This window comes from Toxotes jaculatrix, chromosome 18 (genome assembly GCF_017976425.1).
Source record: "Toxotes jaculatrix isolate fToxJac2 chromosome 18, fToxJac2.pri, whole genome shotgun sequence".
NCBI classification, from domain to species: Eukaryota; Metazoa; Chordata; class Actinopteri; family Toxotidae; genus Toxotes; species Toxotes jaculatrix.
The window spans coordinates 1,196,426-1,220,217 of NC_054411.1; the positions used below are offsets into that span (position 1 = coordinate 1,196,426).

Genomic DNA, 23,792 nt, shown 5'->3' on the forward strand with positions numbered 1-23,792 from the left:
ATGCAGAGCAGCTGAATGAAGCCTTCACCTCTGAACACCACCCGTCTCCGCTGACAGGCGGATGGAGACACTGAGGCGTGCTGCCTGCTCAGGAATGAACTGGTAAAACTGCATCAGGTTTTCAGTTAAATGAACTCTCGCCATTGTCGTCTCATCTGCAAGTGATTATTTTGGAACAAGTAGAACAAGGGAAAAAAAAAACCTGTCAAAAGCACGAAGGCCACACGTCCTGGTTTACACGCTCCAACCTCTGCCGTCATCAGCAGGTCACAGTTTTAAAAAGGCTCAGACCTTCAGAGCGTGTGAGGCTGAATCACGGCACTCAGAGCCTCCAACACGTGTTACAGAGCTATTATCATCCACATGTACTGAAGTATCAGAAGTAAACGCACTTCATCAGTCACCAATGATTCAGCAGCGTTTTACTGCTGTAGCTGCTCCTGGGGGGCTGGGTGACTCCAGAGGGATTTTTATATAATAAAAATAAAAGCGGAGCAGAAATACAAAGTGTGTCACGGGCTTTTCATATGTTTTAACACTGTAAGTCATGAATGAATGCTCACTGACTATAAATGATGAATAAATCTTTAGAACATGCAGCTGAAGGTTCTGGGTGAACAGTTAAAAAGCTGAAGGTACCGTACTGTACTGTAAGAGCTCGAAGGTGAAGGTGGATAAAGGTGAAGGGGATTTTTGGCAGCGTGTTGTTTCCAGGAACACAAACTGGATCGGCCAGTTACAGCCTACAGACGCTCACACACGCTGAGCTGAACAAAGACGTGAGCTTCACTGAGGGTAAAACACAGGCAGGAACACAGGAATGCACATGTGCACAGTCATGTCGGTGAACGCCACACAGCAACAGGAAATGATGTCACTGCAACAAGGAAAACATTTCAAACAGATTAAACCCACGAGACCATTTATGATACACGATGAATATGAATGACTCATCCATGGCGTCAGGCAGCAGCAGCACCCATCATCCAGGACAGAGATGATCAGGGATGATCAGGGATGATCAGGGATCAGCGGCGTTGGCGAGAGATTCCTGCAGCTGCTGAAGCTTCCACACAGTCCACAGTTTAAACACGTGCAGCCACAGCTGCCAGAGTCCGTGGGTTTTTTTTCATTTGACTGGTGAAATAAAAAAGTTGTGGATCCACCTGAGGAACAGACTCCAGCGAATCCATCCTTCCTCTCTAATGAGTACGATGAAGACAAACGAGGCTGAGTTCAGCGGCTCGACATACAGTGACTGACAATCACTGACCAACAAATGTTACTTCAGTCAGTCAGAACTCAGCTGAAACTTTTCACAGTGAGAACCAGTGAGTGAAAGGTGTAACTGAGTGCTTTGATTGAAATGTTCCAATTAAGTCCAACGAGTAAAGTTCCACAGGACGAGTGTCCACTGTCCACAGAGAGTAATAAGCTGTTCCAGTTCAAACACTCCCAGCGCTCGTTATCAGGGAAACAGCTGTACACACTCATACACATAATGGACTTGTTCAACAAGATGCAACACAAACACAACCCTGCTGAGAAAGTAGGTCTGCAGTTTCTCCTGCTCTGTTAATGCTCAATTTACTTTTAGGGATATAAAAGTTTTATTTATAAGGAGGAGTAAAACACAGCGGCAGTCTGGGCTGTAACGAGCTGTTTCGTTTTATGTATTGTGTGAAACTGTCAGTCACTAAAATGTTTTGATGCTGAACAGTGTGCCGAGTTTGAACGGGAGTGGCAGCCAAATAAAAACGTTTATCAAAAGGTAAACTCGTCAGACAAATGCTGCCGAGAAGGAAACTGTGCCAGTTCCTCAAACCAGACTCTGCTTCAGAGCCCATAATTATGTTTGACATTCCCCAGTACAGCGACGAAGGCTGCTGGCAACACTTCTGAGAAGAGTGAGGACTGAAAGTGACTCAGTTAAACTCTCAGTAACTAACCAGTCGCAGCTGCCGTGTCTCCTGGTCAACACATAAACAAGTCAGAGGGAATAAGAACTACAGACGCACTGTTTGGTTTTATCAACACTTTCTTTTGAAAACCAGCACATGCACAATACAAAAACAACTCAAGAATAATAATAAATACACGAGTAAGAGCTCTGCTTCCACAAACACGTCTTCAGTGTGACTGCACACGCACAGGCCGCGTTTACAAAAGTGGATTTCACTTGGTCATAATGTGAAGATCTTCTCCTGTGACAGTTAAAGACATAACTGAGCAGCGATGGCATCTCAAATCAAACTGCTGTTCAAGCTGAAGTTACACAGAAATCAGTCAAACAAAAAGAAGCAGCTTCAGCTCCGACATTTGTTCGGTGAGGTTAGCAGTGGTTCATTAGATTTACTAAACCTCTCGCCAAACCGCTCGGACTCGATGAATTCCATCTGTTCACGAGGAGGCGCTGCGCTCATGAGATCTGCTCACCATCAAACTGTTATGTGAGGCGAGAAAACGTCCTGCTGTCAGAAATCAGCAGACAAACACAGAACACGTTCATCAGAACCAAAAGTGTTGAGCTGTTCTCTCTGAGAACAAACTGCAGAGTCACAGCTTCCTGCTCTGCAGTGAGGAGTCTCCAGCTTCGGCCATAATCCTTCGCTTACAGTCAGAGTTTACTCACTAAGTTCACTGCTGACACCGGAGCATGCAGTAACACAGGGAGCCACACATTTACACAGGAGTCTGTGAACACAACACGAGCCATCAGACGGGTTTTTACGTCCTCAGGTTTCTGATGCGGAGCAACGAGGATGAACCTGTAAATCAGCAGGTCAGAGTCACACGGCTCTGACATGCACAGCCACAGTGTTTCCAGTCAAGGTGCAGCTGATTCAAACGTGATCATAATCACAAGGGCTGATGCACAAAACGATAAAAATCAGACTCCGAGTCTTTTTTCTTAAGGTGGAATTTGATCCGAGTGTGTTTTTCTAAACGAGGCCTCGCTGAGCAGCAGAGCGGAGGGCAGGTGGGCGTGAAAACAGAGAGCGACACGAACGAGAGCAAACACAAAGAAAAGGGACAGTCACATTTTCCTACACACTGAAACAAGACGATCAAAGTTATGTAAAACGTGAAGGGGCCGGACCCAGTGTGGACGGGGGACACTGCTCTCTGTGCTGAGGTGGGGGGACGAGGGTTTGTCCGTGTGCACGGTGGTTTAGTACGGACGGCCCCGTCGCTCCTGTCTGCGATCGCCCCTGGAAACAACACCAAACACACGCAGTTCATCAGCATCCGACCAATCAACACCGCCCAGAGGGCGAACAGGTGTGTGTGTGTGTGTGTGTGTGTGTTTGAACAGTGAAGCTTTCACACAAACGATACGATGATGTGTGGAACCAACACGGGACCTTTGCATTCAGGTATCAAACCTTCACCTGTGTGTCAGCATCATAATGAAAAGATGCTCTGAGGTGAGAGGCCTGACACACACACCTGACCCAGACACACACACCTGCGAGTCAAAGAAACTCAACACAATCCACAGCTGAGCCGGGAGGAAAATTTAAAGCCGCTTCAACGGGTGCACAAGTTTTCAGACGGTCATGTGACTGATCACTGTCGATGTGCTGCAGGTTTTTAAAGGTTTGTGTATTCAGATTTATTTATGGTGAAACGGAGCTGAAATATTCAGATTATTTCAAATTATACTTTAATGTGATTAAAATGATTTACACAGAATAAGAGCGCTGATATGTAAATGCTTAACGGTGTTTCTATATCCACTTTGGAAAAAGAAATTAGGCGCGTGCCCAATTTCACAACAACGGAACAAAATCATGTGTAGATGCTGTTTGCTCTGTTCCCAGAGCTGGAAAGGATCTGAATATTTTTCCCTTCATGTATAAAAACCAGTATTTAACCAAATTTAGTTTCAAACCTCGACACCAAGATGATTTTTCCCTCAGACTTGTGTTTGTTTGAGTGAATCTGACCTTGCATCCATCTTTCCAGGGCCGTATCCTCCTCGGTCGCCTCCTCGGCCCCCTCTAAAGCCCCCGCGGTCGCCTCCTCGGCCCCTGAAGCCGCCTCGATCAAACCCCCCTCTGCGCTCTCCTCCGTAACCTCCTGGTGGCAGAACCAGAACTTTGGTGACAATTTGTAAATTGTATTTTTTTACGGGGGAGTTTGAGGGTATAAGAACAGAAGGTTTCATTTGCTGCACAGATTTTAAAGCCAGGTGGCGTCTCACACTAAACCTGGACGGCTCTAACCTCTGTCCATGGGGGACATCCCACCAGCATCCTCCGGTTTGGGAGCCTTGCACTGGTTACACTCATTACGCCATGAGAAGTTCAGGTTGCCGCAGTTGCTGAAGAGAAATGTGCAGAAAGAACAGTAATCGATACATAACCACAAAGTAAAATTAATAACAACAACAACAACAATAATAATAATGATGGCAACTTTATTTGTATCACACTTCTACAGTGTTTTAACCAAAGACAAGAGAGACTGTATGAGATTCTACAGGAAGGCTGAACTTTTCCCAGAGGAATAACATCATACAGATCAGCTGGTTTAAAAGTTGACGAGTAAAGGAAATTAAAGACGCAGCTGTGAAGGTAACACATTCCACAGCGTGATGCCACGACAGCAACATGCACTGTCACCTGTGGCTGCGAGACTTTTTCTGCTGACTGACGCCTTCACCCTCTTACAAAAGAGTGGAGCAGGTCAGAGAAACAGCTTGGGGCGGATCCAGTTCATGCTTTTTAAGTTGTTAACAGAATTCTGAAGAGTAGCCCAGGGCTATGAGAAACGCCTGAGACTGGGGGTCATGTGCTCTCTTCTCACTGGTTCCAGTACAGTGATCCAGATGGGATGAAATAAAGGCAGAAAAGACAGATGCTCCTCAGCTCATAAAAACAAGACTTTAAAAGCTTGTGCTTGTTTTTCCAGGACAGATTTGAATCCTCTCACATTTCTGGCAGATGGCTTCAAATCTGTGGGCACGAAGTCAAACTTTAGATTAACTTGGACTGTCAGGCTGGGTGGGGCTACTGTACGTGTGTGAGTCTAATCTCCTCTCTCTGCCTTGAGGTAAACCACGGGCATGTTTCAAAGAGGAGGAAGTGAAGCTGTCAAGTTCAACTGAAAGATGCCAATCAGAAACACAGGGCATTAACCAATCAAGCACCAGCGACAAGATTATATTCAAATTACATTTTTGTTTGAGTTGTTTATGTTCTACAAAACCAGAGCGATAAAAAAAAAAATCAGCTTACAGTATTTGCATTAAGTTACATGATCAATTATGCACATAACACTGTGTGCAAATGTACACGCATCGAACAGAGATGAGATTTCACTGAGATCCTTAAACAAAAAGTCAAAAAGCTTTGATTCAGCTGAAGGATAAAAATCTGCAGCTGTACAAATGTCACACAAACTGTTCAGATCCATTTCTGTATAAGTGAAATAACCAAATCCTGACTCACGGGTTTGAACACTTCCAGTCTCCAGCTCTCTGCTGTCCCCCTCCACCTCCTCCACCGCCACTGTTGCCTCCTGGGAAACCTCCACCTCGACCCCCTCCAAATCCTCCATGGCCCATAGGCCCTTCACAGAGCAAAAAAAAAAAACCACCCAGTTAGTTAATGAGACCTGTCAGTGTAACATGACTGCATGTCCTCCCTGAAACTGTGAAGTCTGTCACTCGCAGGTGTTGGAATTCAGTTAGTGAAGTGGAATCTATTGTTTCTTTATCCATCACAGTGTAAAACAAACAGCATGTGATTCAGGATGATGCTGCAAATGTAGAAAAAGCAATAAGAGAGACTTGAACGTTCAGATTTCACAGTGAGACAGAACTTCTAAAAAACGTCTTGTCCTGCCATTACCAAAAAAAAGTGTAAAGCACGGGCTCACCTCCTCGTCCACGACCGCCCCTCATACCACCTCGGCCTCCAAAGTCAGCTCGGCGGGTGGCAAAGGACACCTTGATGGGATTTCCATTGAAGTCTTTACCTAGTGTGGACAGACCGACGTCAAAGGGTCATAAGAGGATGAGCTGAGGTAAGAAACAAATGGATGAAGCTGAGGAAACGAGAACAAGCACGGACACAAGACAAACTGAGACAGAACTTTAAAACATACGTAGTTCTGTCCTTATAGAGCACATCAGCTGTGTCAGGTTTAATCCATGTCAGTCACGGAGCTAATTCCCTGACACACAGACAAACAACGCACCATCAAACCAGTCGATGGCAGCCTTAGCTGAAGGAGGGTCATCAAACGAAACTGTGGCTTCTCCTTTCAGCTTCCCCGTCTCTCTGTCTGTGTACAGGTTGATCATGGGCTGGCCTGTTTTCTTGTTGACCTAAGAGGATGGACAGAGGGAAGAAACGGGATGAACGCATGATAAATGACTGATGGCCATAAACATGAAGCGGTGAAGAGCTACCTTAATGATCCCAATCTGCTTAAAGAAGTCAGCCACTGACTCGACAGTGTAGTCGTCTCCCAGGCCTTGTACAAAGATGGTGTTGTTATCAGAGTTATCCTGGTCTTGCACTGTTGGAAGAAAACACAGAGTCTCACCCCTTTATTGATCCATCATTTATCAATCTGTGCAGGTCAATTTCTGATCGTCAACAACAACAATCCAAATCCATTCTCTGTGTTGATATTAAAGTTGTGTTCATGGATTTTTGGTCATTGCAACACAACATGTGACATATTATCACCTTATACATGTGTAATGGTGAAAATCATCTATTCACACATGGAGCAGACAAAGAGCAGTGTGATTATCCCAGTGGTGAAGTGGTGTTTGTGTCCACATGATGAAAATATGAACAAGCAGCATCTGTGACAAACTCCAATTAAATATACCCGACAGCTGCTGAGGCCTCACAGGGCCAGAGTGGACCAATCAAAAGGCACCTGTTTTGTCAGGTCTAGTGTAGGCGGAGTCAAAATTAAATAATACAAGACTTACTGAAGCCGGGTCCTCCATGTCCATGTCCCGGGTCTCTTGGTCCTTGAGAGGACAAAAAACAAATATCAGTTGTGGAAAAGAAAATTTGTTGAAGCACAAATTAACACCAATGACAGAAAGTGTAAATTCCTCTCACTCACAGGACCAGCATTACGCCTGTAGCCTCTCTGCATGTGGAGATATGATCTCAGGAGCTTTGCAGGACAAAGCTTCACTATACAAGTCATCCTGACTCATTATAGCATCATATCTTTCATAATTACCACACTTCACAGCAGCTGTATGCAGAGGACGCAGCTCATATCTTCATCTTTAAGTTACAGGTATACTGAACAAGACCGTCTACATTTTTCAGATTCTGGCAACAAGTGGATTTTTTACCTCAGAGTAATCACCACACCTCTCACAGAACACATTTCACTGGCTTTGGTAGTTTTCTTCTCAGGTGTGCTTCCTGAATTCGATGTTCAAAACAATGCATTTATATTGATGCATTTCTTGACATTCTACACATCATTTCCTTTTGCACAGACTTTACCAACTCTTGGACCTAAGTCCAACACCTGGAAACACAATCCCTTTTTTCAGCATAGAAACCTTCAGCTGACACAGAGAACCATGTCTTTCATTCCTTTGTTCACTTTAGTCGTCCCGCAGCTTAGCAAAGGATTCTTGGAAATTGTTCCAACAGAACTTGGAAATAAGAACATCGTGCCGTTCTGAGAATCGGACAGAATTCAGAGCATTTTGTGAAGGTTAAAGTCTTCAGAGGTTAACGGAAACACCTGAGAAAGACAGGTGTGTTACGTCCCGTCACCTCTCTGGAGATGGACTGCATGCTGCATCACTGGCAGCTTTACCAGAGCTCCTGCATCCGCATCAACTCCTCCTTCTTTAAAACAGACGTTTTGCTGTTATCAGAGGTCAGAACCACACCCCTCACATCAACACAACATTTGAACCTGTGCACTTAGAACCAGTAATAAATCTGGCAAACAGGGACAGTGAAACCTGCCAACACAGAACCGAAGGTTCTTCTTTACATTGACGACTGTCACTCAGAACACTCACCACGCAGCACTAAGCTTGGCTCAGCTGTGAGATGACTCATTGTTTACAGCTTTTTTCCAAAAGTGACTTTTCAGTTTCCGTGACCGCACCACGTCACCACGACTAACGAGAGCACAGGTGAAACTCCTGTTTTTCCTGTTCAGTTGAATGCCCCAGATTTCAAACCTCAGTTTCTTTGGGAACTGACTGATTGGAAAATGAATTTCATCTACAACAAACGTTCCTGTCAACACATGTGACTACTCACAGATTTACGTTTTGACAAGGTGGTTCTTTTCAATCAGCAGTAAATCTTTTTATCTGTAGATTTTTCATTACAATAGAACATGAACGTCGATGAACTGTTGCTGTAAAGTGTGTTTTTCCTCAGGCAGCACGTCACTATCTCAGTGTCACGTTGAAGCTTTTTACTTTTAATGTTTTGTAATATTCATGTTTTTATTTGAGGTAATATCAGGTGAAGTATGAAGAATCTCATGTTAATGTCACTGACACCACTGGCACACTCAGATCTCCTGGTTTGTAATGTTGTTTACACACAGCGTGTGTGTACGTGTGTGTGTGTGTGTGTACGTGTGTGTGTAAAAGCTAGTTTAACTCTCTGTCCCCATCAAACATCTAAGATTACGCCTTCAGTCACATGAGTAAACCTATAACTTATAATCATTCTAATGGAACCAAATGTGAGATTAACAACCTTTGGATGTGGTTCACTCATACAATACACTGAGTCATGTGATAAAGCTTTGATAACAACTGACCTATTGTTCCTAATGGACCATCAAGTTATTGAGAAATCACAAACTTTCCTTCCATTTATACTGAGCACCATATAAAGTTACTGGTGCTGGATAACATTCCACAGGTGTGCAATAAAACCAGTTTTTACCATTCGACACTCATCGTTGAAAAGTAGAACAAAAACTTCCTTCTGTAAATTTTACAGCCATTCTGGTGCTGAGCATTGTTGTTAAGAAAGTAAATATTATTTCATCAATTCATGTTTTCCACACAACCCGGGTCACAGCGGTATGGACCAAGCTGCTGATAATTTTCTTATCGCATTTCTTTTGTTGGCTGACGCAGCCTCGAACCATCGAACCCTTCAGATTATATGATTCATATAAGACAGGGAAAAGCTATGAACACCCATCCATCATACTCCAACGCCAAAGATGCAAGAACGACAGTCATAAGGTTACAACGCCCTCTGCTGAGTAAGAGTGCACCTGCACGACCTCAGGCTTTCAGCCATTCACAAAGCTCTTGACAACACACAGAGGATTCTTACCTGTGAGGCCAAGGTTACAGATCACACTGCACCTTGTGTTGCATGCTGTCAGGTTTATGTTCACTGTGTGTGACGACACACCTTCAAAAACCACACTCTAAAACTTTTTACCCACGTTATGCTTCGAGTATGATCTCTGACCCCCCCTCCGTTTAGCTTTGACTCTTAAAACTAAAACTTTTTGCTCAAGTGTTTTATTTTTTTTTTTTGGTCACTTACCACCAAACTTATTGAATCCTCCGCGATCGCCCATTCTGATGAAGAGGAAGAGAGAAACGACACGCATTGAAGGCTGGTGCTGACAGCGATTTCTCTCATTGGGTTGTGGGTAACCTTCACTCTCAGTCTCTTCATTAAACCCACCCCTCTTCGTTTGGCCTCTGTCCTTATGAACCCCTACTCAGTCTCGTTCAGAGTCTCCAGGACAAGAGGCCAGTTTAAAGACCTTGTCTTTATTTGTTCAGAAGCAACTGAATTTCCATCAAGTCTTTCAGTAAGTTTATGTTCCCATTTCATCTCATCATATAAGTTGGTTTTGTGTCAATTTAACCAAACATTAACACCCTGGATCGTGATCCCTGGACTGGTACTTTTTTAGGTCTCAGACAACCTGTTACTTCTTCTGGTGTTCTTTGAAGCTTTTATCATGATCACCCAAATAATTTGCATTTTAAATTTTTCTTTCATCCAACTACAAGAAGACTATTAACTGTCTGTAGACCTCCCCCATTTTGCTTAAGAGCTTAATGATTGCTTAAGTGCAGAAAGCCAGCCTGGAGAGAAGGTAAAAGCCTAGGAGAAGATTCAAAGATGGATTAAAGCAGAGTATGACACAGTTATCTGTCAGGGCTGGCTGAAAAGGAGGTGGTAACAGGTGACAAAGGCAGGCGATGGCAATGTCTTGTGGCATGTTAGTGTGCAGGCAGATTCAGGGCCATACTTTACTTGACATGGAAACACATTTTGGCAAGTTCTTGCAGACAAAAACACGTCACATGGGCTTTGAATGTTACAGTAAGTTGCGGCTGAGTAGCCAAGCTACACAACATCCAATGCACAAGCTAAAGATCTAATGCATCAAATAACCAGTTGTGCTGCTGTTGTGTTTCGGTGTTGGGAAAATCGGACCTTCTCAGACTTATGCCTTTGTCTTTAGTTTACATTTCAAATCTAGTTCAGTTTGTGCTTTCACTTCATGATACCAGGATTATATCATGTCTGGTATAAACCCACAGGTGTACCAAGACACAAGCACCAGCTGCTTTTTTAAACTCACATTTACATGTTTCTCAAATCTTAAACCCAGATCACTCATCATGCCTTTGCTGAACACCACAGCAGGATAATCAGCTGGTCGGTGCACAGTGCCGCCTGCCTGGTTACAGGACACTGTGATGGGGACTGAGTTCCAAATATTGTAATGGGGAAAGAGATTTAAGCATAATCCACGATGGATGAGGAAACATACAATGAAATGGGAAACTAATTTGTCTAAGAGTTCATCACCAACACTATGGGTGTACGGAGAAGTACATGAAATACTGTGCAAATTCTATGAGAAAAACAAAAACATTGACTTACCACAGCATTCTCTGCTTCACAGCTTCACTCATTCAGTGATGATGTTCGTGTTGGAAAATCTTTGTTGTGCGATGTGACTCTGTCCTGTCCTGTTTAATTTACTGGGTTTATATGGATGTGCCAGAGCACATGGCCTATTTCTCTGTTTTGAACTACAGTCTGTTCATGTTTACTAAAATGATTTTCATTTTGGAAAAATTCATTTGTAAATGCAACACTGAGCTGCAATCAACTCTAACGTGTTTCCGTTTCTGGGCTACACACAGACTCTCAACCTGTGCAGTTTAAAACAGGACTTCCTCTCACCAAAAAAAAAAAAATCAGTCTGGTATTCCAGTACTGCTGTTGTTCATAAAACTGGATTTCAAGCAATGCTGAGTTTGAGTGTGATCATACCATCATTTCTCTAATAATGATGGAAGGAAAGTTTTGGACCGGAAATTTAGTGCTCGAGCACAAAGAGCACCCAGCTGGTTTCTGTCTGGATCATCACCCTGAGTCTGCTGTACACTGGGTTTTTGTATTGTAACTCAGACTTGCTGCAGAGCTAACAGCAGACACATCACCATGAACCGTGTTCAGCCAATTCACCATGAAAACCCACCATCCGACCGTTATCTGGAGAAGCAAACTTAGATCTGTCAGCCTCGCTCAGTCGGTCCAGCTGTGAGTCAATGCTGCATATTCACTGCATCTTCTTGCTTTTGGTGATAATAATCATAATGCTGACTTTGTTGATACGGAGTTTGACCAATATTAAGCCACAGGGACCTTAGGTTAAATTAATAAGCCCAACAGAGAAAACTCCAAACCTCTGTATGTAACATGATGCCAACGCACAGTTTACTGCATGAACATGCACAGGATTTTGCACCATATTGTTGCACTGCACATATTAATATTGGAAATATAATTTATATTGTGACTTCTACCACATCGCCCAGCCTCAGCATCCAGGCAGTGATGGATGTATGGATTTGTGTCAGCACTAAGGGCAGGCGGACTGATGCTACATTACCAAAGTAAGTCCAGTTTAGAGTTTGTGGCACCACTCTGTGGCATTTCAGGAGTACCTGGGATTATTTTTCCTCAAATGCAAGTGGGAAGGGAAGTTTTGACACATCAGCATACGCCTCTCACTTGCTTTAGCATGTTGCTAAAAATAACAAACAGTGCCCTCTCTCTTATTTTACCCTCTCAGCAGAGCCACATGTAACCAAAGGTGAGAAATCATTGACGTGCATCACTGTACTCAGATTCAGTGCATGTGTCCAGGAGACCCACCACGACAGGACAGATAACACGGACACTGCATGATTTTTAAACACTTACCCCATGCCTCCTCTTCCTCTTGGTCCACCTCGGCCACCTCGGTCAAAACCACGGTCATATCCGCCGCCACCACGACCTCCAAATCCACCCCCACGGCCTCTGCCACCGCGGCCATCCTGACCTCCGTAACCTCCATCATGACCACCGTATCCTCCACCTCCTCCTCCACTCATCGGTGGGCTGTCGTCTCCATATCCTGAAAAAAAAAACAGTTGTGACAATCTGACATCAACAGCTTTCTCTTTCAGAGTGTGACACATATCCTGAATGTCACAAACAACAACACAGCAATCAACAGCAAGATGTCTTTCCAGAAACAATGTCCCCGCACTTCAGAATAAGACACAGCATGTGAACAGTCTCTCAACGTTTGTACAGAACATTAATTGTTGGCAGGGAGATCTGTGGATTATCCCGAGTTGTACAATTTGCAGGTATATCACACGTTCATCTTTGTTCCCTGAATACCTAAACTTTATTCATAACAAGCTGATGTAAACCTATTTCTCACCTCCACCTTGAGCGTACTGGCTCTGCTGACTGTAGCTCTGTGGAGGAGGGGAGCTATAGCCTGGAGGCTGGTTGTAGTGTCCTCCTCCATGTTGGGATGGCTGTTGGTGGCTCCCGCTACCACCATAGCCACCAGTCTGACCTCCACTGCTCCCGTAACCACCTCCACTCTGCCCACCACTGGGTGGCTGGTTATAGCCCGGGGCTGGTGAGTTACCTTCATAACTGTTGAAGGTAAGGAGAAGACCACCATTAAAAAAACTGAAAAGCACATGAGAGAACCTACCGCTGACAAGGCTGTACAATTATAGCACTCCAGTTTCCTGGAAGAAAAAAACTAAATGTGTAGTTCAAACTTTTTTCACACCACGAGACATCCCAGAAACAACCTTCTGTCCACATGAGGCTAAATGTAGAGAGGCAGGAGCTGATGGTGTCTTACCCTGCAGATGGTGGAGGCTGCTGCTGCTGCTGGCTGTAACCAGAGAAAGATGACTGCTGGTTGTAGCTCATGTTGGAGGGCTGGCTGCTGCTGCTGCTGCTGTAGCTTCCAGAACTATAGGACGGACTGGAATGACTATAACCACCCCCGCCACCCTGGTTAGAGGGTGGAGAACCATACCCTCCTGGAAGAAAGGAGAAGACATGACATGCGATTAAGGTCGACTACATCACAATGTGTGACTACGGTTTTGGACGGTAACAGCGTCAGCCTCTACCTGACTGGGGTTGACCATAGCTGCCGTATCCTCCCTGGTTATAGGAGCCAGAGCTGCTGTCAGAGCCCTGGTTGTAGCCCCCGTAGCTCTGCTGGCTGTAACTCTGACCAGAGGACTGACCATAGCCCTGGCTAGCACCACCACCTCCGCCACCACCTCCACCATAGGAACCATACCTGCAAGTGGTTAAAAACGAGGTTCATACACAAAACATAAACTGGCCACTTACAAAATGTTATCCGTGAGACTTAGCACCTCAGTTCCCAAGATAATGACAATAAGATAAATTCATTTTTATGGTTAATAATTGGTTTCTCATACTTTTCCTGTTTGTAACACATTTTCGCACCTGAACTAATCACGACCCCAAAAATCAGAGTTGTTGGTTCACATATGAATGTTAGTATGATATATGCTCCGATTTATGAGAATTTCAAGAGAATGAAGGGAGCTCTTGACGCATGGTACAGAGATCATGATACATTTCCCTACACAAACTGCTGAGAAACTGTGATTTATGGTTAAGTGTTACAGTACTTACCCCTGGGCAGACGTTTGGGAATAATCTATGGAATAAACAAAGCAGAGTGTCAATATCCTAAATTACACACTGTGATATTTAAAAGTACTCATCAAATGGGACTGACTCAACTCCTGCTAGGCTTCATTTGCACGGCCTTTGTCAACAAAACAAAAATATTTTGATGTTTAATTAAAAAAAAAAAAAAAAGATGTATTTGCTCCAACGTTTCAGGCAGGTTACAGTTAGCAGACTGTTGAGACTGACTTATGTGATTCCTCTCAGTGAATCAAGTCTGCCATCATTTTTCACAGCATTACACCATGTCTGAGTGATGATGTGCACAAAAAAGTTGACTGCCATTCTCTCACAACCTTTTCTTCATTTCACTGACAAATCATTCTGCATTTGTAGCTCTTCAAAAATATAATTCGTACAAAAACCTAATACACACTGGATGCTCAGCATAACGGATTACACAACTCGAGTATGAACTAATTTTCATACGGTTGTGAAAAGCATAATGTTATTTCCTAAATGAAAAAAAAAAAAACACATATAGAAAATCTAACAGACGCCGTCGGGTCTCCATCCAAACCAAACCGTGTCCGCTCCTGTGCACCGGGAGGCGGGGCCGGCGGAATCTGGGTCAGTAGCACAGGCGACCTGGCTAGCCCGTTAAGCTAACTGTAAATTAAACTGCAGCAGGTTCGGCTGTAGCATCGTCACGAACACATTTGTCGGTGTTAGCTAGCCGGTCGGGTTTTCTTCCAGTCGGACAAACGACGTTATTTGGTCGTAATGAACTCTAACAGGAAATTTAAAAATCCCACCACGCCTCGCTGCAGTAATTTAAACAGACAGGATTAACAGCTAGCTTATAACTGACGTTAGTCGACTTTAGCGTTGAATACTAACTAGCATCCTGTAACCAGCTAGTCACTGGTGCCGGTCCATCTTTGTGAGGGTATTTTCTAGCATTAGCTAACGAGCCGCAACCTTCACTGTCCTCCAAACACTGGACAGACATTAGGAGTGTTTCTTACCGTTAGACGCCATTTCGACGGACGGTGAATAACCGTTAACGCTGAGCAAACAGCGGGTTGTTCACGGACTGACTGAAGAAGAGGAGGAGGAAGATGAAGATGCACGAACACCGGTGTACAGCTCTCCGCTGCAGTTCACCCTTAGGCCGCAGGGTGGCGCGCTGAAGCACGTCTCTGCAATGAACACGTGATGAATAAACAAGCAGAAGCGTGTTCGTTAAAATAAAACATGGAGCTTCAGTGCAACGTGAAGCTGGTTTAATAGAGCACATTTCATACAAAACAATGGAACAGAACTGTGTCACGTGTTTCGGCACCAATACCAACAGAACATACTGACAGGTGTGTTGTAGAGCTCTGTGCATTAAGATACGACTCCCTTTGGCACACTACTACTGCCTCTGGCTGATTTGGGTTGGGAATTTTTTTTACTGGTCACAGTTAAACCTGACATTGCTTTAAAGGTCACTAATTAAAATTAAGTGCTGCAGTTCATCACTGTGACCACTGGGTGGGCAGTGAACACATCATGAAAACCTGCAGGGAGGCTGATTCTCACCACATCATCAGTCCATGTGTGCAACTGTCACACAGGCTAAATAACAGGGCGTTACATGCTGGTCTGGTTGGATAAATGTCTGACTGATTTAAATGTAACACAGCTGGCGATGTGTTATACTGTTTGGACCTAATGCTTCAACTTGTCTGTAGGTGAACAGAAAGAGACAGCTGGTCCAGGGATGTCCAGCAGACAGTCCAGAGACAAGCTGCTGTGGACAGCGAGGTGATGGGAGACACTGCTCTGCACTCAGACTCTACTAACACACATTACAACAAAAATACACTGCACTGACAGGAAATGACTGCACAACACTCCTCCATTAAAAACTGGCACTTCCATGACTCCCCTCTTGTTGATGCTTTGCTAAAAGTTTGATCATTGCCTGACTTCCACAGAAGAGGCGGTTTCTCCTGTATAATACAACTCTGTGGTTATCCATGATGACCCGATAATTAAAAGGACATTTTAAATGCAGGATGTTTGTCAGGCATGAAAGTACAATGAACCCTCAGTAAGGCAGGTCACTAGATGTCTACCTCTAAGAACTTGTGAAAACTGAGAACAGCGCTGGAGGGAAACAGTCTCAGTCATGTAAGATATGCAGCTACAACAGAAACTGGAAAGACAGAGGGAGGAAGAAAAGCAATCAGAGAAACTGTAAATGATGTGCATGATTAGACCGAGTCTGTGGACAAGCAGAAAGACAACTCCATGTAAATGTAAAAGTACTGTTAATTTGTGCGGTATATTCTTATACTGTAACACACTGAGAAGCAGTCAACAAGTCTGAGTCTGTGCTCAGTGACGGTGCATTTAAGGACTAATGCCACAGGTTGTTGTTCTCGCTCTAACACACATCCAGGAAAACAGTGTGTGTAAGTCATGTGACCACCATCAGATTCAAAGGCTGCATTGCTTTGGATGACAATAAGCTTTGAAGATATTTTTTGTCTTACTGTTTTACTTCCTCTAGGAACATAGTAGTTCTCTATATTTGGGCATTAATATAAAGTACATCTCCTGTCTAGTTTCTCCAGAACACACACACACACACACACACACACACAATCCAATGTGCAGATTACAACGAAATTTACTGAGCACATTCCTTCACTCAAGACAAAGAACCCTTTTAAATTCAACAGACCCTTTGGAACCAGTTTCAGGATGAAAATCTATTTTAGGCCTGTAATGGAAACCAAAGCTGTGAGAAATCCTGCTGCTCCCGAACAACAGCAGCCATCTAAATTAAATTATATATATATATATATATGTGTGTGTAAAGGCCAGTGGGAATTCATTTAAATCAAACTTTATTCATTTTCATAAAGATCTCCAATAAAGACAAATACTGAAATAAGCTGAAAGACAGAGATCAGACCAGAAATGAGGAGACTGAGGAGGAAAGAACACATAAATAACAAGAACAGAGAAAAGGATGACTGACGGAGACAGAGTGAGGGACAGGCCTATTTACACAGAAACCTCCACACCAGTAACACTGTGGGGTTTTTAATATAAGAGCTAATGGACCAGAGTCCAGCTAGCAGCAGTACAGCAGGAGGCTTGTATCTAGACACAGTTTCACTCTTGACGAGTTCTGCTTTAAATCCAGTTTTGTTTTCAGCTCTATATTTAAATACAACCAAAGCAGAATAAGCAAAAAAGGTAAAACTTTCATGACCTGTTTTCACGTAACAAAAGCTGTCCTGAAAAAAAATCATTATGTTGAGGAATCAGAGGTTGAAAATGATGCAGTAATGCTACAAAACTGCTCAGTAGTCACGTTGTCCACGCAGAGGGAATGGCTTAAAAGCATTACCGACATCTTAAATCGTAAAACACTTAAACTGAGAAACAGAAGGAAGATTTTTAACTCTGTGACAGGGGGTTGTGTGCACGTGTTGCTGAATGTTAAGTGTTGTATATCAACTTATCAACTTGTGACAGTATCTGATAACCTTCATGTGGAGGCTGCATGCATGATTGATAAAGTAAAAAAAAAAAAATTTAATTGTGTGATGAGGATGAAATGTGAAATGGTGCAAGGGAGAAATGAAACTTATTCGATGTGTGGGAAAAAAAAAGTGTCCTGCTCTGTGGCAGAGGCCGAGGAAGCAGGAGGCCTTTTTGCTCTTCTTTCTAAAAACAACTTCCTTCCACTTTCCATTCTGTCGCGGTTCATCTTTCAGAGATACCCCTCTTCGTCCACACTTTCATCTACTCGTTCTTCTTCTCCTTCTGTTTGAGCAGCTTGTTGATCTCCCTCTTGGCCATGGCAGCGTACTTGGTGATGATGCCATGCTGGTTCAGGCCAGGCAGCAGCAGCAGGAAGCTCACTGCAGGAAAAAACATACATGATGTCACATGTGAGGGTGTGGCCTAAGACTACCACAAGACTTTATTCATGTGGTCAATGTAGAAGTACAGCATATCAAAAAATAAAAACTTTCAAATGGCACTACTGCTGAATTGCTTAAAGCCGATACAGCCTTTCCCATCAGATGAATACTTGACATGTCTCAGCTCATCTTACATAAGTGATGGCCGGTTCCCACACAGTCGGCAGAGCGGCTGATACGCCACCCGTCACTTTCCCTGAGGCACCGCTGTGCAGCTGCAAGTCTGACACGAGTATTTGTCCTCTGTTCATTTTACAACTCACAGCAGAGCTGACAGAAGGTTTCACTGTGCTTCCACTGCCATTTTAATCCCAGTGAGCAGTACAGACTGAAGGGATAAACACCTCCCTCAGAGTCTACGGTTAATAATGAAGAAAACAGTGATCATAACTGTGTGCTGTGTCAGGGATCCAGGCACTGATCTACATCACTGCTGTACCAGGAAGCCTTCCAACGATGAGACGCATTAAAATAACTTCACTCCCGGCAGAAGCAGAACAACTGATGACCTGCCACATCTGCAACTGCTGACAGAGACGTCACTTCCTATTTCTGCCCTGTCATGTGTGACCATCGTCACGCGTGTAGTTCACCACAGCAGCTATATTTAAAGGGTAAACCTTCACAGAAAGTGGAGGGACATCAAATTTTACCAATGGATTTGATTTCTCATTAAATCCCAACAGTGCCACAGGCAGCTCAGTGAGCCACCGACATGTTAGCTGAAGCTCACAAGTACAAAACCACACAAAGAACTTTGGGAATGAAAATTAAGATTCCTTCTCAAAACACTCTGAAGATGTTGAACACTTCGATCTGAGACGGGGATCTATTCTGCATGTATATCCAAAACTCAACTGTTAAAGACTTTATTTGCTTTTTGTTTACTGTGCATTTTGTGTTTTAGAGAGTGAACTTCTTACAGACAACAAATGCATCAGCACACGGGGAACCTGAGTCCTTCACCAATGCAGGAGGATAAAAAAGGTAAAAGCAGACAGGTACTGTGAGTTGTAAAATACTCACCAATCAGGTAGGTGAGGAACAGGTTGTGCACCTGCTGTCCGATCCAGGCCACTGCCAGCAGGCTGCTGATCACTGAGGCAAAGTACTGTGGAGCAGGGAGGTCACATTACATCCGACCCACAACAGTTCAGCTACCAAACACACAAACTGTGGCCTCCTGGCTGCATGCAGAGAATCATTCAATGAGTTTAAAGGAATCACCCCTCAGCTTTACTGCAACAGAACTTAATTTTCCATTAGCAGAGCGTATGCTGTTATTTAGAAGGAACCAACAAAGCTGTCATTGCATCACAGAGTATGATCTAAGAGAGGCTGCGTCTAACAGTGCTGAGGTGTGCTGTGAAAAACCCAGTTAACACAGCCTGTAACCCAGTTTGAGGTCTGCTAAGTGGAGCAGCAAAGCCAAGTCAGCTGAGGATATTTTTTATCTGGAGCACAGAGAAAGCTCACCACTGTAAGAAACAGCTATAGATCACAGCACACAGCTCTCAGGTTGATGTCTACAATATGTTCACCACAGCTAATAATAGAGTTGAGATTAAATTTAACATTTTAAAATGTACCATTTTGGGCTTCTCCTCCTTGAGGGCACAGAGACGCTTCCACCAGCCCACGACCCGACGCTGGGTCTTCACCAGGTTACCGCAGATCTCATGGAAACGCTGCTGCTGCTCAGTGGTCCTGCACACGAGGAAAGATTGAGGACAAGGATGGGGTTAAAAAGACAAAACTAACTGTAAGATATCCGCAGAATAGTTTCTATTCACTTAAAGCAGAGGCCAAGAGGGTGTTCTGAGACAAATATTCACCAACATGATTATCTTGTCATCAAAAGGAAGTCCCATAAGTTTGATAAGTTCTCTGTGGTTTGTCACATCAAAACAGTTCTCACTTGTCAACAGCCCTTTTTTTTTTTTTTTTAAAACCACGGGAAAACACCACCACACCACACATTGCAGATACTTGCAACAACTTCAACATTCCCTGACCGTAGAGTTGGTGTTGTTGCGTTAACTTGTTTCCCAATGTGACCAAAGAAAAGAAACCCTGCAGTTTCATCAACCTGCTCAACACAGAGTCGAAACGATTGGTGAACTGACAGAAAAGCGATAACTTGCCATTATGATAACTGATTTCTCATTTCAGTCATTTTTAAGCAAATGTCTGATGTCTTCACTGGTCTGACTTCTCAAAGGTGAATATCTGCTGGTTTTCTTAGTCCTCCTAGTTGGAGTGTTGGACCACTGACTGGACAGAACAGGCCATTTGGAGACATCTACATCAGAGACATCTGAAAATTAACTGAGAAAATAAGTGTACTCCATAATTACTCCATAATGAAAATATTTTGTTGTAGAGTTTGGTTTCATTGTTAGGGGATCAGTATCCTCTGATGATTAAAACCCACAAATCTGCACGGCAGCATCCTTCAAAGAACCAGAGGTGAAGAAAACCTGAATCCTGTTAGCTGTTATGTCCCATATGAATGGTCCAAAAAAAAAAAAAAAAACCCAATCGTCCTGTGTTAGCATGTTACTGCACTATAAGACTAAAGGGATAAAACACTGGCAAGGGTGAAAGAAGGACTCGACTGGAGAAGGGACGGCGGGCAGCTGGGAAAAGTGGCCTTCATTTTATGCTTAGCCATCGTTCCCTATTTCGGTCCTTGTTGTCAGGGAGCCAAACAACGACTGTGACCAGACTCTGATAGCTCCATTTAACTGACTCACACAGACTGAATCTCAAAGAATCTGGATCAGACTCTACAGAACAACAGCTACGTTCTCCTGGGATATTTCTGAAGATTACAACACCCCCCTCCTCCTCCATTAACCAACCCGTCAGAAGGCTAGTGTCTTTAGAGCAGTGGGACAAAGCTAGATGCAAACTGCAGCACACAAAACACCATAAGATTTTTAACTGTTTATCTAAATTACACAGCCACTGCTGCTCCTTGCTGAACAGACCCAGTGTGTCTGCTGCTGCCTGTGGAATGTGCAGAAGAGCACACGGGTGCAGGCCATGCTCTGCTGAGGCAGGGTTATATATTCAGAGGCTGAAGGCGTCTGGAGGGGAACACACGTCCAACACACTGTGCCAACTGCAGGCCGTTACTCTATCCTGTCCTGGGTGTCTGGTTCTCACCGTCAAATAAATACAGCTGAGTCAAGGAGCTGCTGCAAGACCCGTGTAATGTCAAAGCACCAAGGAGTGGTTGGAAACCCTATAGGACTGGATTCAGGTGACAACATTCAGGCTGTCATATTAGGTATGGCAAAAAGAAGTCTGCAATGAAGACAGAACTCCCCCTTACACACAGGTGATAATGAAATGGCTCTTTGGCTCATGAGTGGCCCAAGAACACAGCAAATCTTTAGTTCGAGTACTCTGAGCCTGATTTACAGCATTTACAGTCTGACGTAGGACAACAAAACAAACTGATCTGATGAACAGCAGAAAGTTAAAAGAGAAGAACAGATTTTAGGAAATAAACATGACTTTACGGTCTTATTGAAAAACCCAGTGATTTTCTTTTCCCACCAATCAGACGTTTATCCTCAGATTCTTACCACTTATTGGAGCCGAACACTCTGGGTGCGAGGGTGGGCACCAGGTAGTCAGCCAGGCAGAGCAACATGACAGTGCAGGACAGCCCAGTCAGCACTGATGGGTCCAGGTAGTAAATCAGCCTGGAGGAGGAAGACAAAGCAAACAGCCAAGGTTATAAACTTGTTTCATTCCAGTCACTCAAACAGCAGTTAGATTTTAAAAAATGTGTATCCATAAGTGGAGAGACAACCTAACCTGCACACGTGTGCTGAAGCTGTAATTAAAAAAAAATATCTGTCTCTAGGAGTGAACCAGAAATTAACAGAGGGTGTGTGCAAATGGGAATATAAAGAAGCAATGCATTGTGTCAGCACTGCATTCAGCACCTTGACAGAAAACAGTCCATTAGTGTTCTAATCTGGATTCTCCACATAAAATGTTATTCAACAATTATACTTTGACAAACACACAATGCTGCAAACCAAGGTTGTTTATTAAAATCTGGTCCAGTATAATCTACATTTTTCCTTCTTCAGGCCTTGTGTTTCATAACAGTGGGAAAGATTAACATAACCTTTGGACCTGAACACTTTAAGACAGATCCAAACACCTCCGAATTACATTTTAAAACCGGTATGAAGCTAGACTTGTGTGCTGAGCGGAAGGAAATGAGTGCTATGCTAGCTATGTGCCCAGCTGTGTGGAACCCCATGACACAGCACACAATAGACTCACAGGAAGAGTACGGTGGTAGCACCCATCAGGGCACCGGGGAACCACGGCTTCTCCCAGCGCAGGACACGATCCCCGGCGAGGATCACTTCACCCCAGCCCTGCAGCTGCTCCTCCAGCTGGGCCGTTTCCTGAGCCTGAACCCACAGAATGAAAAACATTATGCACCAACCGAATCACCACGTTACTGATCAGTCTGTTCTTGAAACCACAGCATCTGTATAATTTCAGCATAACGTGTAAGTGAAAGACAGGGATCTGCCCAGCAGTAAGGGACAGGGGTTTCTCCTGGGGCATGTAGCTCTGGCGCGTTCCAGTTCACCTGAACCTGTGTATTCCTTAACCAGACCTAACTCACACCTGAAAACCCTTAAAAAGGGAATCTAATTCCCATTTACCTTGTGGCGAACATATTTGTAATTCAAAGGTCGATTTTAACAATTGTCTGTGTGCACACGATCAGTCGGATTTTTTCGGTTATCGGTGTTTGTCGAATCTGGCTGGTTTTAGTAATAGGCTAATGTATCCTAAATTAAAAAATTAAGTATTTATTAAAATCCCATGGCCTGTTCTAAGGTGTGTGTCATCATTGACATGACTGTGCAGTATGTTCCGTCAACCAAAAAAAAAAGAAAAAATACACATAAAGATCAGCGCTAATCACACATATCATCAAGTTACGTCGACTGAAAATACCACAGCTCGATTCGATATCAGGCTTTAAAGCTTAGATAGACAACTGAAGCCGTTATCATTATCGCTTCTTAACAGTTTCTAAGGAAAACGTCTCTGCTAACTGGGCAAAGCGTATTAAACTAGCTAGCTGGCTAACTGCCGTTAGCTGCGGTCACCGTCATGACACAACCGAGCTGCAGCAGTTTGACGGACGGTCCAATGAGCAATTAAATAACTAAGCTAAATCGCTCGCTACGCTGCTCGTTACAACGGTGCAAAGTTCACTTTAACTGAACAGATGTATTTTTAAAAATCCCATCCTCGGCTGCGTGAACGCCATCGGATTAGCCACAACCGTTTATGCTAACGTTACTGTTACGAACACACCCACAACTCACAGAACCGTTTAAATTCACCACCGAAGAGAATCTGATTCATACTCACTAGAATATTTGCGCTTTTGTTGTCGCCTTCAGCCGCCATTGTTCCTGAACCAGCGTCGGTTGGGCTTTATTGTGAATTTCTACGTATTTCGTAGAGAAACGACCCCGCTGAGCAGCAGCGACACACACACTTCCTGCACTGACTTCTGCAGCACTAACGGTCGAGCTCTGGCAGGATGTTTTTATCTCAGAAGTTGCGTCAAAGCAGGCATTCTGGGAAATGTAGTCTTGTTGGTTTATTTTATTTAATTTTTTAATTTGTTAAGTACATATTGAACTAAGGTCAAAAGCGTATCATATAGGATACATCTAATGCAGAATTTACTTTTATTTTACTTTTATTTTTGAATTATTATTAATTAAAGTCTTTTTTT

At 43.6% G+C, this 23,792-nt stretch overlaps 2 protein-coding genes across 2 annotated transcripts; both read right to left on the reverse strand.

Moving 5' to 3' along the window:
- Positions 1–2,037: 2,037 nt before the first annotated feature.
- On the reverse strand, positions 2,038–15,148 carry fus (FUS RNA binding protein). Its single transcript, XM_041061715.1, has 15 exons — positions 15,029–15,148; positions 14,004–14,028; positions 13,463–13,638; positions 13,186–13,369; positions 12,745–12,968; positions 12,234–12,429; positions 9,540–9,574; positions 6,959–7,000; positions 6,422–6,531; positions 6,208–6,337; positions 5,887–5,985; positions 5,457–5,577; positions 4,230–4,327; positions 3,951–4,083; positions 2,038–3,212 (listed from the first exon to the last, which is right to left on the reverse strand). The coding sequence occupies exons 1-15, from the start codon at positions 15,039–15,041 to the stop codon at positions 3,173–3,175; spliced, it is 1,626 nt and encodes a 541-aa protein (XP_040917649.1). The 5' UTR covers positions 15,042–15,148; the 3' UTR covers positions 2,038–3,172.
- Positions 15,149–16,886: 1,738 nt separating this feature from the next.
- On the reverse strand, positions 16,887–23,576 carry arl6ip1 (ADP-ribosylation factor-like 6 interacting protein 1). Its single transcript, XM_041063158.1, has 6 exons — positions 23,420–23,576; positions 22,304–22,437; positions 21,589–21,708; positions 19,582–19,699; positions 19,019–19,103; positions 16,887–17,929 (listed from the first exon to the last, which is right to left on the reverse strand). The coding sequence occupies exons 1-6, from the start codon at positions 23,456–23,458 to the stop codon at positions 17,811–17,813; spliced, it is 615 nt and encodes a 204-aa protein (XP_040919092.1). The 5' UTR covers positions 23,459–23,576; the 3' UTR covers positions 16,887–17,810.
- Positions 23,577–23,792: the final 216 nt, after the last annotated feature.

Excerpts from the sequence above, each read along its gene's own strand:
- arl6ip1 (XM_041063158.1), bottom strand. The coding sequence starts at position 23,458 with ATGGCGGCTGAAGGCGACAACAAAAGCGCAAATATTCTA. Across the intron at positions 19,700-21,588 it reads GTGTTCGGCTCCAATAAGTG|GACCACTGAGCAGCAGCAGC; the intron begins GTAAGAATCTGA and ends CCTCGTGTGCAG. Across the intron at positions 19,104-19,581 it reads AGGAGGAGAAGCCCAAAATG|TACTTTGCCTCAGTGATCAG; the intron begins GTACATTTTAAA and ends CCTGCTCCACAG.
- fus (XM_041061715.1), bottom strand. Across the intron at positions 12,969-13,185 it reads CAGCCTCCACCATCTGCAGG|TTATGAAGGTAACTCACCAG; the intron begins GTAAGACACCAT and ends TACCTTCAACAG. Across the intron at positions 3,213-3,950 it reads CCTGGAAAGATGGATGCAAG|GGGCGATCGCAGACAGGAGC; the intron begins GTCAGATTCACT and ends TGTTGTTTCCAG.